Genomic DNA, 20,693 nt, shown 5'->3' with positions numbered 1-20,693 from the left:
GCTGTCAGTTTCGATGTGATCATCCTCACTGTGGTCAGATATATCTATTGCCATCAGATCCAATATATTTCCATAATGAGTGGAGTTCCTAACTATCTGTTCTAGGTAGTTTTCAGAGAAGGCATTTAGTAATGTTTACTAGGATGTCTTATAATACCCACCACTAACAAAATTGTGATTTTCTCAATTAACTGTTGGACGATTTAAGTCTCCACCAATGATTACAGTATGATAGGGGAACTTACATACATGTGTACTGATGCTTTTTCTGAAGTTTTTGTGTACATCAGGAGATGAGTCTGGTGGCTGACAGGAGGATCCAATTATCATTTTATGCCCACCCCTAATACTGAATCTTGTCCAAATAATCTCACATGCAGCTTCAGATTCTATCAGTTTGAATTATGAGTATCTCATCCACTGTGGCAAATACACCGCCTCCATTTCCCATTTGCCTATCCTTTTGATATACACTTACATTTTCTCCAAAAATTTCAGGTTTTAATCAGCTTCCTGTAACTAGTATTATGTGAGCTTCACTGTTCTCCGTGAGTGCTTTAAACTCTGGCTCATTGTTATGAATGCTTTGGCAGTTTATCATTAGGATTTCACTATTCTCACCTGTACAAGGCAATTCTTTTGAGCTTACATAGAAGCTTCTGGATTGGGTGTAGAGTTGTCTAATCTAAAATATCCTTGTGTGCATCCCACACACAGTCAGCTTCCTGAGTGGCAGCCTCTGATATGTACATGACCCATTTAGGGGGACACTACATTTCTTAACACTACGGTGCAGGTCCAAGAAGTAACAGCTTAGCTTGTCACAGAACCTTCAAAGTCTGAGGTCCAGTCTTTCCAATCAACTCAGAATGAAAGGGTCATGATCAGTTCTGGGAATAATGCTGCAAATTGTGAGTTTCATTGAAACTCCATGCACAAGGCTGGTTTTTTCAACCTTCTCTGTCAGTCACAGTTTTGGAAGTAATAGCTAGACATTTCTCTCTCTCTCTCTCTCTCTCTCTCTCTCTCTCTCTCTCTCTCTCTCTCTCTCTCTCTCTCTGTGTGTGTGTGTGTGTGTGTGTGTGTGTGTGTGTGTTTTCTGGTCTTTTAAGCATGTCCATAAAAAGTTGAGTAATTCCTAGTCCTCAGCTTCTTTTGTTTAATCAACTCATTTGAGAAAGGACATTAGTAACTACAGGAATGAAAAGTGTGAAATAGCCTATCTCACAGTACAAGCAGTAGGCAACAAATAAGAGAAATAATGATTAGTGCCCCACAGGTCCTGTGTTTGTCAATTCTTTTTGTAAATAGTATTAGAAAAAGTGTATGGTTTTCAGTGAGCCTTATGAAATAGGATACTGTACGGAACAAAGACTTCAAATAGCTCACACCAAAAACCTCTGACAGAAATAAAAAACTCTTAGTTAACAATCAAAACAGTGTTGTAATAGATAGTAAACATACAAAACATATTGTAAGATACACCACATTTGGGGTAAAAAAAATGTAATTTCTTTGGGCTATTTTCTTTCAGAATATAGTTACAAAACACAGAACACCAAAGCCATATATGATAAACAGCATGTCCTGAGAGTCAGAAATGATATAAGATATTTAATACTAAACTTAGAAGAGTCACAGACTAGAAGCACCTTGAAAATATGAATATCAGTTTTTGCTGTGAAATAATTTGTTAGAGAAATAAAGTTTGACGATAATAGCAATAGCAACAGTTGATCATATATTTTAAGTGAAATACACAATTTTTTTACCACTGTAAAATGCAAATTTCATCCACAGAATGTTAGCTTTAAAAACTGTTTTCACATTTGTAACATGTCAGAATAAAATTTTTTGTAGTAGAATTTCAGAAGTGGTATGTGTATACCTTTAAACTTTTGGTTCTAATGTTCTGTATTTGCCCACATACAGTCACATTTTATTTTCAAAAATTTAATTTTACTGTTTCAAAGAAGTTGTGTAAACTTGCCTGCAGCAACAAATGGTCTTAGAAATGTGAATGGACTTTTATTTTAATATCATTACAGACACAATTTTTTAATCTAATTTATGCACCAGAATGACATAACTCTGCAGAGACTTTAACTGTTACTCCTGTCTGCACAGTAGAACTACATAAAGTAGCTGAGTAATATAATTTGTTTATGGTTTTACAAATGCTGTACTGCAGGCACATAGGTGCTCTGCATGTGAGAGAATAAGTTTCCATTCACTCTTTCAATTTGCATAAATTGTCTTAAGTAACAGCTTCTGCTGTTATGAATTTTAATACTGATATGTTTATGTTGTACATATGTTGCATGAATGGCTCCATAAGTAATCAGTGATTGTGATTTTCTGTTACAATCATCACACACATGAAAATGAGTCAAGGCTATCTTAAGATGCCTAATAATATTGAAGCAAGGAGTGAAACAAGTGCAGTTACATTGAAGTTGTACATGTGTGCAGTGTTTGCAGAAGAAACCATAGCATCAGGCCCAATATTTGCTATGTGAGCCATAGCATGAGCTAAATAGTTCTGTTCATATACACCAGTGAAGAGATAGGCACCTGGACCAACAGCGTAGACAGCAACATCTTCTCCTCCATGAGTTTCATCTTTTAAATATCTGCAAAAACAATTGAAACTGTAGTTATTTCCAAATAAAAAGAAATTTAAAGAAAATGGGGTATTAGTATAATGTGTAGATAAAAATTCAATATAAAGATGTGATATCCTCACATGACTAAGTACCCTGGACATTATTATTCACTTGGTGTCGTAACAAAGACTCTGGATAACCAGTCAGTTAAAAAAATCTGCTGTATAACATAATTGGTTTGTTAACATTTTTGCTATTTAAAGACTTGCTAGCTGTTCACTCAGCATGTTATCTGTGTAAACATTTTACACACCTTTAAACATTCATTAACATGATGTTTTGACTGTCAGAGATAAACTGTGATCATTTTTTACATGCTATTAGAACTCTATTTCTACCTAGACTGTGAACCTTATCATATAATTACATGTATGATGGCTATCTGGAAAACAACAAACGTTTTATTCTATCTTGGACCTGATAGGGCCTACAGCCACCATCTTGGTGCCATAACGTTCATACTCTCAGTATGCATCTAGCATTGGTAGCATGTGGACCATGTCTCTGCTACTTTGCTTCCTCTAATGTGTTTAAATGTGCACTGTAATAGAAAATCCCTCCAGTTGTGAGATGCATTTTATGACTACATTTTTGTTGGCAAAAAACTGTAAACCAGTTTTCAAACACTGACACAATTGAGGCAGGTGATCAGAACACACACAGTAAATCATAACTGAGAGCTTCTATGGGGTTTTGGATGAGAGGTTTATAATCAGCCACCATATAGCCCGGATTTGGTGCTGAGCAAGTACCAGCTCTTCCCAGCAATGAAGATATGGCTTGACACATATTGCTTTGACACTGATGCCAAATTGCATGCCACTATAAATTAATGGTTGCAATTGCAGGTGACAGATTTCTACAGAGATGGTATTGAAAAACTTGTGCCACGACATGGTAAGTTCCTCAATTTCAGTGATTATTATGAAGAAAAATAGCTTAAGAGTGTACCTTTAAAATGTATACAATAAAATCAGATTTTTCCATTTTGTTAATTCTTTATTTCAAAACGTCTGTTACATTCTGGATAGCCCTCATAATAAGTACAGCTATTTTCAGATGTATGATCATGTAACTTACATATGAAATGCTTCACTAACAACATATGCAGTTAGTAAGCATTACATGTATAGCTTACAGGGTTACAAGTCTGAAGATGACTGCATCTAGCCAAAACCGGTAATACTGTAATATGATGTTATCTAGATTGTTAATAAACTTGTTGAAATTAATCATTAATTGTGAACATAGATTCAGTATCTATGAATGGCATGCATGGCTTACCTAGGAGAAAAGTGTTGGTATGTCGGAGCACTCCGATTCATCTCCATTACATTCACCCATGTGCTGTTAGTGTCATTACTACGATGAGTATAGAAGCTTGGACCATTTGCATATGTGAGTGTCTCATATGGCTCTTCACCATCATTGTGGACAAAACCAAGGATGTCAGTACCACGGTTGGGATATCCACTTATGGACATTGTATGAGAGTGGTCAGCTGTCACCACAATCAATGTATCCTGGGAATTTAAAGGCATTATTAATCGTCATGAATGTGAAGTAATTCACATTAGTGACATGGAATCATTTGAAGGTTGACCACCACAGCACTCATATATTATTGCCTGAGAACATTATAATTAAAATTTTGTAGTCATATATGGCAGCATGTACACAGACTAAAATAACTACCCAATAGCTACTATTACTATCTGACTCCGATGAACCACTCATTTCTCATCAGTAGATGAATGAGTGCCTATTCTTATTTTTTTCTATATTATTTTTACATGAGAAATATCATGAAAACAGGAAAAACGTCCTTACAGATTTTAAAAACTTAAACACTACATGAAGTTACAGTTCACTATGTATTATATTCAATCGTGATAATGATGCTTTTGTTTCCACAGTAATTTTAGTACAAATACTCTTTGCCAGTGCCTCCATAATGACTACAGGTATTGACAAACCATAGAACACAATGACCCAAGAAATATGTAAATTTGGTCAGGTTCCATTTAATGTAAATTTTCGGCAATGAACTGTATCTGTCAACACGAGTAGTAGCATGCTATAAGTTATGCAGCAAAATCATTGTGATAATATGGTTTGTATGGAACTGCCTGGTGTAATTCAGTATATGTGAGATGGAAAGTGAAAAGGGACCTCTTGTTGAAAAAATAAAATTTTCAGCACAAGCAAAAAAGTATGATAATGTCAAAAATATCCATCTTGGTTTTTTGTGTATTATACTAATTTACTTCAGTCTGTACATGCATGTATCAGTTTAAAAGTTGTTTGAAACCAACAAGATTCAGTAAGAGCATTGTAAGCAATTGATGTCAATCTTCTGAAAATGGTTACCTTGTGGTTATGGAAAAATAACTTTGACCTGACACGACACCCCTTTCCAATCTCACAGCTATGTGTGTAATTCTTCACAAAATAGCATCTCCTAAATTTTAGAGGCATTTAAGGAGCTCAGAATAGCTATGTATAAAAGAAGAACAATTTATGACTATAGTAATGCCAAAAAAGACAGGCTGATTCTTTCTATATCACAATTATAAATGCCTACATATGTTGCCAATTTGCAGTTGACCATAACATAGAATAAAAATACAAATATTCTGCTAAAAAAAAGCAGCTCAGGGTTCACTAATTCCTCTTGAAGTTGGGCCAATTTACTTGTCTTTAAATTAATGAACACTGTAATGTACTATAGGTCTGAAGTGATTAACCACATAGCGTGTAATGTTAACTAAGAGAATTCTGTACCATTTGACAAAAACATTTGAAGAGTAATATATATATGCAGAATTTTTTTCTTAAATATGTTCAGTTAAACAATGGTAATAATGTGAAACTTTGAAACACATTATCTTGAAACACCTCTTTTCCATCACAGATAGTCAACCTGTCATAACTGACCCAAATTTAGAGATATAAATGTGTTTTCTTTAGCAGATTATTCATAATTTAATGCCAAACATAAAAATTACAGTCATTCAAATCCAAAATTTTTGACAAGAAGTCTCCTTTCACTTCCTGTGTCACATATGCACTGATCTGTCAGACCATTGCAACCAATGATCTACTATTGATACAAACCCATCCAGGCAATAGCTCCTTGACACCTGTATTGTGGGACGAAGACAAGCTGATGGTGGCCCCATTACCCCCTTGGGAACATTCATGTGGACATCAATGGGTGCAGTGGAGCGCAAGCAAGGCACAATGAAAGCCAAAGACAATTGTACACTGGTTTCAGACCACATATACCCCTTCATGATCATAGTGTTTCCCGACAGCAGTGGCATTTTTCAAAAAGGTAATGCACTGTGTCACAAGGCCAGGAATGTGATGGTGTGGTTCAAGGAGTGCAACATATCTGGGATGCGACTGAACATGGCATCTGAGCTCATCCCTTTCCCACAATTTACGGGAATTAGGTGACTTTCATGAGCACATGTGGTGCAAACTCTCTCCAGCGACCAACCAAGACCTCACTGCTACCACACCATGTTGTGTTGCCACTGCTATCCGTGCCAAAGGTCAACCTACTGGCTATTAGGTACATGGTCATAATGAACAGTATCTATAAGGAACTAAAATTAATGGACCCAGAACAAAAAAATAAAACCAAAGATTTCCTTTACTACAATACAAAATTTGGCAGAGGGAATAAATGAGTTCAGTAAGTAATACCTATTACTGTTCATCAGTTGGAATAGATCTGCCAGGCTCCCATATCATTGAATATGAGTTGCTATTTCAGGTGAGTCCTTTCCATTGAAGAGTACACTGTAACCAACAGGACCAATAAGCCTCTCAGATTCTTGGTTTATGTAGTGTAACACACCTATCAGTTACAGTAAAAAACTGCTCTTGATAAATCATGCAGCTAACTGACTAAGGAAAATCTGTCACTTTCCACTGGTTCCTTTTCAGAGTAGAAAAAAAAGATCAATTTTATCCTAACCCTTAATCCTGAGGGTGGGGTCTACTGATACTCTCTACTTATTCATGCATCAAGGGTTGCTAGCTGCACAAAATCATCATGAGAAGGAGTCTCTACACAGCTTAAAATGGAAGGAGATGAGCCAGTGGTAACTTGAAACTTTGTAAAGCTGCATAGGGTGAGTTCAGCAGCTGCATTAATACAGCATAGCCACAAAAATAGTTATCTAGGTAGAAGTCTCAGTCTGACACAGTTTCAGCTGCTCACAAATGATCAGTGGGAAGATAGTATACTTTGTCTATGCTACCTTATCAATGCCATTTTCCTTTTCTTATTTGTTCAATTAATCACTTCTAGACCATACAGTGCCTGTATGCCCTGAGGTGAAAAAATTATGGGATAGCGATATGCACATATACAGATGGTGGTAGTATTGTGTACATGGTGTGTAAAAGGGAAGCACGTTGGCAGAGCTGCCATTTGCAAGCAGGTGATTCACAAGAAAAGATTTCCAACGTGATTTTGGTAGGAAGGTAAGATAAGATAATTTTATTGTCATTAGGCCATTACGGCAATAGACAAAATTTTTATGGGGTGTAATCATTACATTAGTAAATAGAACAGCATAGCTTGTCAGTTGCTAGCTTACAGTTCCATGTTGCAATTAAAAAACTATTTTAATTCATAAAAGTGGTTGGCAACAAGCCATTTATTTAATTTTTTCCTAAATGCACACCCTGGAAGGTTTTGTACCATCTGAGGAAGCTTATTACATAGTTTATGGTCCATTACTGTCTTTGACAGTTTATGGTATGATCTAAGTATGGACTTATTTTTTTCTTGTGTTGTGACCGTGAATATTATTTCTATGTTTTATGTCATGCAGATTCTTTTTTGAATAGATTAACACTTTGTATATATACAGATTCATGACAGTCTCATTATTTTACTTTCAGAGAACAAGGGCTTACAATGTGCTTTATGTTGAGAGCATGTAATGACTCTGATAGCTTTCTTCTGCAGCAGTAATATATTTTGAACATGGCTTGAGTTTTCCCAGAGAATAAGTCCTTATGACATAATACTTTTAAAAAATGCAAATTAAGATGTTTTAACATAGGCTGTTGGACAACTTTCCTTAAGACATCTTAATAAGTAAAATTTAACACTAATGTATTTTATGTGTCACTCCCAGGTCAATTTGTCATCTAGGTATACTACCAAGAAGATTATGTAACAGGTATCATTACAACCACTTTTCTCCTTTAGACTACTTACCATTTTTTGTGTTTTCTTCTTGTTCAGGAGAAACCTATTTCACTCAAACCAATATAATGCTTGGGCAAGTGTATTGTCAACAGAATCTTTTAGCTTAGTCAGATCATTATTATAATTTAGGAAGGCAGTGTCATCTACAAATAGCACTGTATTTGAACTTATAAAGGAGGGTAGGTCATCAATCACTACCAAAACCAACAATGATCCCAATGTGGATCCCTGTGGAACTCCCACCTTAGTTAGTATCTCGGTAGACTTTTCTTTGTCAATATGCACAACTGGCCTATAGTTTTGGAGATAATTTTAGGTTGTTATCCCTGATGCAATAGAAATGGAGTTTCTGTAAAAGTGTGTCATATCCTACACAGTCAAATGCTTTACTCAGATCACAGAAAGAAGCCAAGCAAAGCACTTTTCTTCAAATGCTTTAATAATGTACTTAATTACAGAGTCTGTTGCATCAACTGTGGGTTTTTTTGCGAGATCCATATTGTGTTACATTAAATATTCCAAGTTTTTCAAAATGAACAGACAGTTGATGGTAAATGATATCTTCTATTATTTTGGCCAGGAACGGAACTATTGATACAGATCTCAAACGAGCAGGGTTGTTTTTGTCACTCTTTTTGTACACAGGAACCACTCTAGATAATTTTAGCTCCTCTGGAAAGTATCATTCTGATATACATTTATTTATGCATTGAGTCAATGAATAAAGAATAGAGTCAATGATTTTCCCAGCAAGTTGCAAGACATATCATAAATATCATTGCTATCTGATGACTTGAAGTTCCTTATAATTTTAATCCAATACTAAGAGTAATCTCAGAGAAAGTGAGAATATTGTTGTAGGGTGTTCCATGACAATTTTTTCTAAGAGTTCTGATGGACTTGTATCTGGTTTAATGATGCTATTGTTAACTTCCTCCAAAGGTTTAATAAAATAATCATTAACCTCTTGTGGAGAAATGTTGATTTTGACCTTATGTGATTCTTTGACCACACTGCTTATGAGGTTCCAAACAGCTCTGCATTTATTCTTAGAACTCTCAATGCATCGGGCACTGTGCGACTTTTTTGCTTCAGTAACCACATTTTTTTATAATTGTTTCTCCATCTTACATACAAGGATTTTGCGTTTTCAGACTTAGTATTATTTTATATGCCTGACAGCATCATTACACGATCTTTCATACTGGACAGCATTTTAGTAAACCAAGAATTTTTCTTTTCCAACACCTTCTTTTTACAGCCTGTCTGTTCGTCACTTTGCATCTTCTAATGGAAATACTATCATCAAATATTTGTAGAAATGAGTTCAAAAATCATTCAGAAATGATTTTATCTGTCTCATTGTTTGACAGATAATGAATACCATTACTATTTCTCTGACAAAATCAATCTCTATCTGCAGGGGATTTCCTGAATTGTCAGTTTCTCCATTGCTCATTGGCATAGTAATCACCATTTCTGAGTTGGACAAGTTACCACTAAGATTGATTGAGCTGATTCTGTTGTTGTTGTTGTGGTCTTCAGTCCAGAGACTGGTTTGATGCAGCTCTCCATGCTACTCTATCCTGTGTAAGGTTCTTCATCTGCTAGTACCTACTGCAACCTACATCCTTCTGAATCTGAATAGTGTATTCATCTCTTGGTCTCCCTCTGAGATTATTACCCTCCATGCTGCCCTTCAATACTAAATTGGTGATCCCTTGATGTCTCAGAATATGCCCTACCAACCGATCCCTTCTTCTAGTCAAGTTGTGCCACAAATTCCTCTTCTCTCCAGTTCTATTCAGTACCTCCTCATTAGTTATATGTTCTATCCATCTAATCTTCAGCATTCTTCTGTAGCACCACATTTCAATTCTGCGGAGATCTAGGGTGCAAATTTCTCGACCTCCGCTATCGGGTGGAGAAATGTAGGGTCCCCCTGAATAGGTCAGGCATGCACTACACGCCGGAAGCGGCTACAAGGGTAGCGGAGTACATGTGGAGTGCACATGTGGGTTTTTTAGGTTAGAGAATTCCCTCCCTAGGCCTGACAAGATGCCTCCTGAGACGCGGCAAGGTAGGAGTAGGCAAAATGCAACAGGGAATAACAATATTAATGTGCTAATAGTAAACTGAAGGAGCGTCTATAGAAAAGTCCCAGAACTGCTCTCATTAATAAACGGTCACAACGCCCATATAGTACTAGGGACAGAAAGTTGGCTGAATCCAGACGTAAACAGTAATGAAATCCTAAACTCAGATTGGAATGTATACCGCAAAGACAGGCTGGACAGTGAAGGGGGAGGCGTGTTTATAGCGATAAGAAGTGCAATAGTATTGAAGGAAATTGACGGAGATCCAAAATGCGAAATAATTTGGGTGAAGGTCACGATTAAAGCAGGCTCAGACTTGGTAACTGGATGTCTCTATAGGCCCCCTGGCTCAGCAGCTGTTGTGGCTGAGCATCTGAAGGATAATTTAGAAAATATTTCGAGTAGATTTCCCCACCATGTTATAGTTCTGGGTGGAGATTTTAATTTGCCGGATATAGACTGGGAGACTCAAACTTTCGTAATGGGTGGCAGGGACAAAGAATCCAGTGAAATTTTTTTGCGTGCTTTATCTGAAAACTACCTTGAGCAGTTAAACAGAGAACTGACTCATGGCGACAACATATTAGACCTCCTGGTGACAAACAGACCCGAACTATTTGAAACAGTTAACGCAGAACAGGGAATCAGCGATCATAAAGTGGTTACTTCATCGATGATTTCAGCCGTAAATAGAAGTAGGTCACAGTACGCTTGTTCGCCCACTGCTTGAATACTGCTCAGCAGTGTGGGATCCATACCAGATAGGGTTGATAGAAGAGATAGAGAAGATCCAATGGATGGCAGCGCGCTTCGTTACAGGATCATTTAGTAATCGCGAAAGCATTACGGAGATGATAGATAAACTCCAGTGGAAGACTCTGCAGGAGAGACGCTCAGCAGCTTGGTACGGGGCTTTGTTAAAGTTTCGAGAACATACCTTCACCAAAGAGTCAAGAAGTGTATTGCTCCCTCCTACGTATATCTCGCGAAGAGACCATGAGGATAAAATCAGAGAGATTAGAGCCCACACAGAAGTATACTGACAATCCTTCTTTCCATGAACAATACGAGACTGGAATAGAAGGGAGAACCGATAGAGGTACTCAGGGTAGCCTCCGCCACACACCGTCAGGTGGCTTGCGGAGTATGGATGTAGATGTAGATGTAGTTACGTGATCTACCCATCTAATCTCAGCATTCTTCTGTAGCACCACATTTCAAAATCTTCTGATTCTGTTAGCATACATTAAGGACACTGATTTGTGGCAAGAAAAGGGAAAATTGTTACATCACATTGATCTTGTGCACATTTAAAATTAGCAAATATATTGTCTAAACACGCTAGTTCCCTCGTGGGTTATAGTTAACACAATGTAGATTGAGCTGTTGTAATATGTTTCTCAAATCACTAACACAGTGTGTATCAGTTGACATATCAAAATCATAATTAAGATCACCACCTATTATAATGTTCATAGTTGGTAAATCTGTTCTCAGAGAGTGCAATTTTTCTAAGAATACACTAATAATACCACTAGGATACCTGTGCAATGATACTACTGCTGTCTTCATACTGCTAATAACTATACCAGTAACTTCAAAATTCAGTTCTTCATACAAGTAATCTAGATCTATGTTACCAATTGTGCAAGTGATTGATCTGCCAACGTAGATTGCTACACCACCTTTCTTGTGAACTCTTCTGTAGTAACTGTTTAATAAACCATAATTTTGTAACTTACAAGGTGGAGGTGTCTCTTTTGTGGCCCAAAGTCCGCTTAAATACAAGAAGTCAAATTTATTCTGTGATAGACAGTAATTCAATACCAATTCCTTGTCCTTCAACCTTTGGATGTTTAAAAAACCAATCTTTAGCTCTATATTCTGCTCTTCCTCATTTCCTGGATGATACTTATTTTTGGATTTGCCAGCTAATTTTTTTCACCCCTATCAAGCCATTTTAGTTTCCCTTATTCTTTATTATTTTGCTGGCATCTGTAACCATCCTATTTAATATTAGGAACCCCAAACTATTTAGATGCACACCACACTTTCCCAGGCAGTTCTCATTCAGGAATTTATTTGGATCTATGAACATTGTTCCAAGCCTATCACATTGTTCTTTTATGGCACAGTTTACTTTGCAGACATATTTATCATTTACAGACTTTCTTTTCATTATTCCGCTGATTATGAGTTGGGATCCTGCATAGACACTACTATCTGAGCGAATTAAGTTTCTTGTCTCATAGTTAATTTCTCCTTTACTGCTACTTTTTATCAAATTTGTCCCAGTGGGTATTAGCACACTACTATAACTGTGCTTGTGTTCATTTTCTGCAGTAGTCTGTTCTGCATTTTTCATATTTTTAAAATGCTTGTTTAACTGTTGTATTTTAAGACAGCATTTGTACTGGCGCTGACAACAGTCATCTGACACTGTCACTAGAGGTCGCCTGATAACATTGGCTGATAGCATGGTCATAATGCATCCAATCTCTTTCATCAGTTTTTGCAGGGTATTAGGTTGGGTTAGTTTAGGTTAGGTTCTTATCTATTCTATGTATGAAATAAGTTAGATTTTAACTTCTTAGGGTGGGGTGATACCACAACACCTCTGTGCTTGGATGTGAGTCCTGCATATCAGCTTCTGCTATTAAAGAGAATGAGCTTTCCTGTCTTGTAAAGAATGTGTCAAGCACTATACGCTCTTTCCTCATCTATTGGAACAACCACACAAATTTCATGCATATATGAGATGACGAGAGACGCATTCTGTTACCTACATCTACATACATATACATCTACATCCATACTCCGCAAGCCACCTGACGGTGTGTGGCGGAGGGTACCTTGAGTACCTCTATCAGTTCTCCCTTCTATTCCAGTCTCGTATTGTTCACGGAAAGAAGGATTGTCGGTACGCTTCTGTGTGGGCTCTAATCTCTCTGATTTTATCCTCATGGTCTCTTCACGAGATATACGTAGGAGGGAGCAATATAATGCTTGACTCTTCAGTGAAGGTATGTTCTCGAAACTTCAACAAAAGCCCGTACCGAGCTACTGAGCGTCTCTCCTGCAGAGTCTTCCACTGGAGTTTATCTATCATCTCCGTAACGCTTTCATGATTACTAAATGATCCTGTAACAAAGCGCGCTGCCCTCCATTGGATCTTCTCTATCTCTTCTATCAACCCTATCTGGTACGGATCCCACACTGCTGAGCAGTATTCAAGCAGTGGGCGAACAAGCGTACTGTAACCTACTTCCTTTGTTTTCGAATTGCATTTCCTTAGGATTCTTCCAATGAATCTCAGTCTGGCATCTGCTTTACCGACAATCAACTTTATATGATCATTCCATTTTAAATCACTCCTAATGCGTACTCCCAGATAATTTATGGAATTAACTGCTTCCAGTTGCTGACCTGCTATTTTGTAGCTAAATGATAAGGGATCTATCTTTCTGTGTATTCGCAGCACATTACACTTGTCTACATTGAGATTCAATTGCCATTCCCTGCACCATGCATCAATTCGTTGCAGATCCTCCTGCATTTCAGTACAATTTTTCATTGTTACAACCTCTCAATATACCACAACATCATTCGCAAAAAGCCTCAGTGAACTTCCAATGTTATCCACAAGGTCATTTATGTATATTGTGAATAAAAACGGTCCTACGACACTCCCCTGCGGCACACCTGAAATCACTCTTACTTTGGAAGACTTCTCTCCATTGAGAATGACATGCTGCGTTCTGTTATCTAGGAACTCTTCTATCCAATCACACAATTGGTCTGACAGTCCATATGCTCTTACTTTGTTCATTGAACTACTGTGGGGAACTGTATCGAATGCCTTGCGGAAGTCAAGAAACACGGCATCTGCCTGTGAACCCGTGTCTATGGCCCTCTGAGTCTCGTGGACGAATAGCGAGAGCTGGGTTTCACATGACCGTCTTTTTCGAAACCCATGCTGATTCCTACAGAGTAGATTTCTAGTCTCCAGAAAAGTCATTATACTCGAACATAATATGTGTTCCAAAATTCTACAACTGATCGACGTTAGAGATATAGGTCTACAGTTTTGCACATCTGTTCGACGTCCCTTCTTGAAAACGAGGATGACCTGTGCCCTTTTCCAGTCCTTTGATCGCTATGCTGTTCTAGAGACTGTAGGTACACCGCTTCAAGAAGGGGGGCAAGGTCCATCGCATATTCTGTGTAAAATCGAACTGGTATCCCATCAGGTCCAGCGGCCTTTCCTCTTTTGAGCGATTTTGTTTCTCTATCCCTCTGTCGTCTACTTCAATATCTACCATTTTGTCATCTGTGTGACAATCTAGAGAAGGAACTACAGTGCAGTCTTCCTCTGTGAAGACTTGATGTAATTTGTGGTACACTTGAAAATCAAGTTGTAAATATTCTGTTTCACCGCATTTGGTTAAAGTTGTGCAGACGTATGTCAATTTGCCTTCAATGACTGTCACATGAGTCAAAGACAAGCATAAAATGTAGACTAAGATTCTCTGATAACATACAGCACTTAAATGAGGAAGTATATACTGTACACCACATATGCAAACCATTTCATATTAACAGAATCACTACCCTACTGGCATACTGGTATAAAGCACCAATAAGCAGTAATAATAATTTGCAGACAACTAATGACAACCTACAATAAAAAAGATCCAGTACAATAGCTATAAGCATATAAGATGTGCCACCCCTTTCATTTGAACAAATTACTTTTTGAGGTTATAATCTATGCCTAAAATTTCCAATAAAGACTTTTCCATATGAGGTTTTGAATAAACCTGTGATTTCAGTCTACAGAATCTGAATATATTCTGATTACGATATTTTCAACCTCAGGATGCCACAAACTCACTCTTTCTTGGACTAAACTTATCAGCTTCTCATGCTCCATATTTCATGTACAAGAACATTGGTTGATTTGACAGACGAAAACAAACTGGTTTGAATTTCACCGAAGGTCATCCAAAATCTGTAGGTTTGGGATACAAGATTGGCTATAGTGTGATCGCTTGCATAGTGGCGTACTGGTTTGAAAAGATTGGCCATCTCCGGCTGATTTCGGTCGTCAGTGGAATCTACTGATATTGGAGCCACTGTGACTGCAGTATGTTCCCAAACACCATACTGCACCAGTAACACTTTCACAATTATGGTCTGCTATAGAGGCAGTATCACTCATTATTTCTGCAGGGGACTTTCAATGACTTGTTGAGTCCAGCCCATGTTGAGTTGCTGCACTACAGTGGGCTAAAGGAGCTCCAACATGATATTAGGAGGTACTCCATGACTTGTCACCTCAGTGTAGTATTGAAACAGAGAGGCAGACATGATGTAAAAATGAGAATGAAAAACGAATGATTTACAGGAAATCTTTTTTGATGAGATTTTAGTGTATTGAGATATGTGTTACACACCTTAGGGTCAGTGAGGGCGAGGGCTGCGGCAACAGCTGCTTCAAGCTCAAGAGTCTCCTCGAGTGCACGACGGGCATAGTTCTTGTGGTGGCCATGGTCAATACGGCCACCTTCTACAAGGAGAAAGTAGCCATTGCTATGACGTGACAGTAGACGCAGGGCTTGCTGTGTCATTTCTACCAGAGAGGGATGTTCTCTGGGCCGGCGAGCATCAGTGTATGGGATGTGTCCTGCACTGAAAAGTCCCATCAGGTAGTCCACCTGAAAAACACATGCAAACTACAAAATTACAGGCAAGTGTGTATGTAAAATTTTTGTCAAGAGGAGGTAATATTCTAAAACTGCATTTTGATATAACTGATTTGGTGAGTTTGCAAACACGTTGTGTCCCACACACTAAATTTGATAAGAAGTACACAGTATCTCAAACAATTGATACCTGTCTGGTATTTTTAAGGTAGATTACTTTGACACCTAAATATGAACCATACTTCAACAGTATATATAGAGTCGCTTTTTTATGTTATTAATATGAATATCTGTGTCATTTTTTATCCAACTAGTTATGAAATCTAGCTACAAAATATTAACAAAAAATATTGTTTCATATTCCCATAAGGCTAGTTTGAAACTTAACATTAAAAATATAAAATAGAAATAAAAGTCAGAACAAATAAGAAAATCCTGTTGGATATCAGCAAAAATACTGTACAAAAGATACTCCTCAAATTGGAGAAGCAAGGAATAAACTTTTAAAAAAGATTTATCCAGCTTTGATGTCATCTACACCTTGTTTACTAAAAAAATTTCACATTTCATCACATTACTTGATTTATTTCATTGTTTTCATGCCATCTATTCTTTTTCTTAAGAGAATTAGGGACTAACAATGGGTGCATATGCTGCTGCCATGTTTATTTTCCACCAAAATCTGTGTGTCATGGTGTTGGATCAGTGCTTTTCTGCAGCCAATAAGATAATTGTGAGGAAATTCCCCAGAAAATATTAAAGGCACTATTTCATTAGTATTCTGTAAAGGGTCACTTTCATTTTGATTTCTAAAGTCATGGTATTTCACATTATTACCTGCAATGTTAAATGTGCAGTTTAGTGGAGTTGTTGACAGTCACTGATAGACATTAATGAGAATTCTCTAATAAATAGAGTCTTGTACCCAGATTCCAAAAGCAAGCAAGTGCTCCCTCCTGCGGAACACCCCCCCCCCCCCCTCCTTTTTCCCAGGTGCCTTTGACTAAAACTTCAACATTTCCATATTGACAAATCATTAATATTAAGAGAAAAATACTCTTGAAGTGAAGACACTGGATGCATTGGAATATGCTCAACCTCCCCTCACACTTCCCCTCCATACACATATGCATAAACATAGGTGTATACACTCCACACATTGACCAATGAATGAATTACATTCTACTTATGCAATTTACAGTGCGTGATTAGAACATTCTGTGTTGACACATAATTTCTCTGAAGAGCAGAGGAATTGTTTGGTGCGGAGACATGAGATCTGACTGACTGACCAGCAATACAATCAAAAATTGTATGAAAATATGTTTTTCTCAGGGATGTAGAATCCTCAGTTGAAATTCAAGTTCTCCAAGAACATAATGAAACATAGTGTGACTCTTACACCAAGGCCCATATCAGGGTCAGGTAATTTTTATTTCAGGGAGCACACTAACATTGTGCACTGTAAACAAATTTCTTCTAGTTATCTGTGATCCTCAGTTATGTCAGTTATACAAATATGAGGTAGAAATGTCAGTCCTTATGATAAACTGATATAAACTAACCCTTATTCCTTTACAGTTTTAGACCATAACTGTGTTCATATAGATATCTCTGGCAATTCTTCCAATACTATTTGTGTTTCTTGCAATTCAATACAGACCGTGAATTATGGAAGCAGGATGTCATGTATACCCATGCCCATGCAAAGAACTGCACCGTGCAGGATTTGTAAGAATGTAAGAAATATGAATCATACTGTATATTATTGACTGAAGTGTGAGGGCAGTGGCACCACATTATTGATGTGGAAGTACAGTAACATTCTCTGACTCCATGACTGTGAGCAGAAAGAACTTCTGCACTATATGGTGTCATAAAAAAGGGAACTGACGTACTTTACATTCCCAGCATACTATGTGCCAGCTTGTGTCAAGGAACATTCACACAATCATTGACTGTTAGTGGCAACTACTGTATTAGTTCGCAATAGACTATGCTCCATTGGTGTTTCACAAGCAGCTCAAGAAATAAGTGTTTGAAAATGTTTTGGATTATTGTGACAGGATGTGGTTAGGTGTTGTCCAGATGGACTATAAAACATTAGCACTAACATCAGCCAAGCCTATTGTTTCTGTACAGGTTGATCCTCATGCCTGGTGGGAAAGTGGATACCCCCTTCCCATCCCCTGTGCATGCCTAAAGCTCAAGTGATATCATTAGGACTCACATTAAACCAGGGCTTGTCCAGAATGACATTTTGTTCCCAATTTGAAAGTTATATTCTCATTCACCCTTGTACTTAATCTCTCAGTCCCATCAGAGGAAAAGCTTAGTGACATACTGAGCTGGAAAAGGGTCATCCATTGAGGAAGTTTTTCATTGCTTGAAATGGCTATGAAGCAGAGCAACAAGAATAATGTGATCTGCACACTTGCTATTAGTATGTTTACCAAACATATCAATATATAAGATGATTAATAGAAGGCTTGCAGAATGGGAGCTGACCTCAGAGCACCCTTTGCGCCGGCTACTGTTGACCTCTGTACATCAACAATCTCATTTGCAGTGATGTCGGGCATGTTCGGTCTGGAATCTAATTGACTGGAGTGGAATTGTTTTCAGTGGTGAGGCCTGCTTCGAACTGAGCTCCAGTGACCATCAAAGACATGTCTGGATGCCCCGGACAGGGGTGCGATAAAATGTAACTGTTATCTGCGAAGTGGCATGCGATATCAAACTAACTGTTGCTTGTGATATGGCCCAACAGCCAGGAGTGATGGTCTGGGGTGCCATTTCATTTCAGAGCAGAACCCCCTCGGTTGTCATCCACGGCACCCTTGCAGCACAGAGGTATGTCGACGATATTCTGCACCTCGTTTGCCTTCACGGTAATCCATTCTGGGCTTACATTTTAGCAAGATAATGCCCACCGAGACATGGTGAGAGTTGCTACTGCTTGTCTTCATGCTCGCCAAACCCTACTGTGGCCAACAAGATCACTGGACCTCTCTGCAACTGGAAACGTATGGAGCGTTATGGGCAGGACCCTCCTACTGGTTTGGGATTTTTAATGCACCAACTGGACAGAATTTGGCACGATATCCCTCAGAGGACATCCAACAACTCCTATCAGTCAATGTGAAGCCGAATAACTGCTCGCATAAGGGCCAGAGGTAGGCCAATGCATTATTGGCTTGCTCAGTTTGTGAAGCTCGTTCTCTTGTAAAAGAAAGTCGCCCGGCTTTTCTGAATTTGTAATCAATTGCCTTTCTGTAGATACATGAGTACATCGTATGTACTAATATCCGTCCTATTCGAAATATTACTATGTGCTGCCACTTGTTTTATATGTATAGAGTATATTTCAAATTGTTCAAATGTGTATGATACCTTATAGGACTCAACTGCTAAGGTCATCAGTCCCTAAGCTTACACATTGTTTAACCTAAATTATCCTAAGGACAAACACACACCCATGCCCGAGGGAGGATTCGAACCTCCGCCGGGACCAGCCACACAGTCCATGACTGCAGCGCCCAAGACCGCTCGGCTAATCCCGCGCGGCTTCAAATTGTTAGCTGTGTCCAAAAGTTGGGACTTTCGGTATATGTGGGATGGGCCGTGACACTCCTAAAAACTGGGACAGGCCACAAAGAGCGGGACATACGGCAATACTGAGTATAGACCATTCCCAATTGTAGCTGGCTACCAGTGTGTGGAGCAGAGACCTTGTCGAGGTCGGCCTGCAGCAGCTGCTCCCTGGTGTGGACGAGGCGCCGGCGGCCGGGCAGGCGCAGCCACTGTGCCGTCAGGTTGCGGCCGTCGGCGCGGCCGCAGGAGCCGTCGTCGTCGGTGCCGTCGCGCTCTTCCGCCGCCAGGTCGCCCAGCTGCTTGCGCCCGCCGCCCAGCACCACGCGCAGCTCCATGCCCGGCATCTCCTCCACCTGTGCATACCGTCATACCTTTCTGACTCTACGGAAGAAGCCAACACTTCTATCTGGAAGTCAGCTCGGTGGGAAATACTTCCAACAAGGGAAGCATACTTTTAATAGGTCATCCAATTTTTGCGCATCTCTCGTACGGTTGTAGTCCTTACTGAGATTGGAACTGTCAACATTGGAGTTCCACAGGGCTCTATTCTTGGGCCCCTGTTCTACCTTATCTTTATTAACAACCTTGCGATGTGTACCACATTTGAGACTTATTTTACACTTTTTGCTGATGATACGACCTTTAATGTAACAAAGCAATCAACAGTAATCTTGAACAAACTCCCAACACTGTATCTGGTGAAATTCCAAAGTGGTTCGGTCAGATGCAGGTAAAATACTGGTCACTCATTCCCAAGCAAAGTACAGAATTGCACAGAAAGATTAACATTAATTTAATCAAGACCTAATAAGTTAGAATCTTCTATGTTCCTTTGTGTATATATCGACAATAATCTTAAAAGGGTGGGGGGGGGGGGGGGGGGGGGTAGGACGTCAAACGGGCCGACTTGGAGCAGGAGAGGCACCACAGGAAATTTTAATTTCCACTGTCTATACTTTTACAAGTAAATTCATAAAACTTTGTCAGAATGACCAGGAAGGATTCAGGATTCACACTCGTAGCAGCAGAAGTTCAAAAACATAACAAAATAATTTTTTACATGTGAAATTTCATCATTTTTTCACTTACTATTGCCTGCATTTGTTGTTGTAGGTACACTTTTCTTCATAAGTAAGAGAGACTGTTCGATGAATTTTGCAAAGCATACAAACCATACTTACAGGTGGCTGAAACTCTAGAATCTATTTAATTTATGAAAAAATGAATGAGCTGTTACGTTTTAAACTTTGTCTTTAGAAAAAAAAAATCAAATTTTGTAGTTAATTATCTCAATTTTTACCACAGTTTTTAATAGATTTGGAAAATTCTAGAGTTCCATACACCTGTAAGTATGGTTCGTATGCTGTGCAAAATTCATCAAAGAATCTCTCTTACT

The 20,693-nt window shown here is 38.4% G+C and overlaps 1 protein-coding gene across 1 annotated transcript in view; it reads right to left on the bottom strand.

The window, feature by feature from the left end:
• Window positions 1–1,424: 1,424 nt before the first annotated feature.
• Window positions 1,425–20,693, bottom strand: part of LOC126457671 (alkaline phosphatase 4-like) — a 108,796-nt gene continuing 89,527 nt past the window's right edge. Inside the window, exons 4-7 of the mRNA XM_050094172.1 lie at window positions 19,435–19,650; window positions 15,455–15,715; window positions 3,951–4,189; window positions 1,425–2,633 (exon numbers count right to left, since the gene is read on the bottom strand). Of these exons, the coding sequence (XP_049950129.1) occupies window positions 2,396–2,633; window positions 3,951–4,189; window positions 15,455–15,715; window positions 19,435–19,650 (954 nt within the window). The 3' untranslated portion in view covers window positions 1,425–2,395. The remainder of the gene's footprint in view (window positions 2,634–3,950; window positions 4,190–15,454; window positions 15,716–19,434; window positions 19,651–20,693) is intronic.

This window comes from Schistocerca serialis, chromosome 2 (assembly GCF_023864345.2).
Source record: "Schistocerca serialis cubense isolate TAMUIC-IGC-003099 chromosome 2, iqSchSeri2.2, whole genome shotgun sequence".
NCBI lineage: Eukaryota > Metazoa > Arthropoda > Insecta > Orthoptera > Acrididae > Schistocerca > Schistocerca serialis.
The sequence above is the reverse complement of the archived record's forward strand: the minus strand, read 5'-3'. Positions and strand labels throughout refer to the sequence as shown.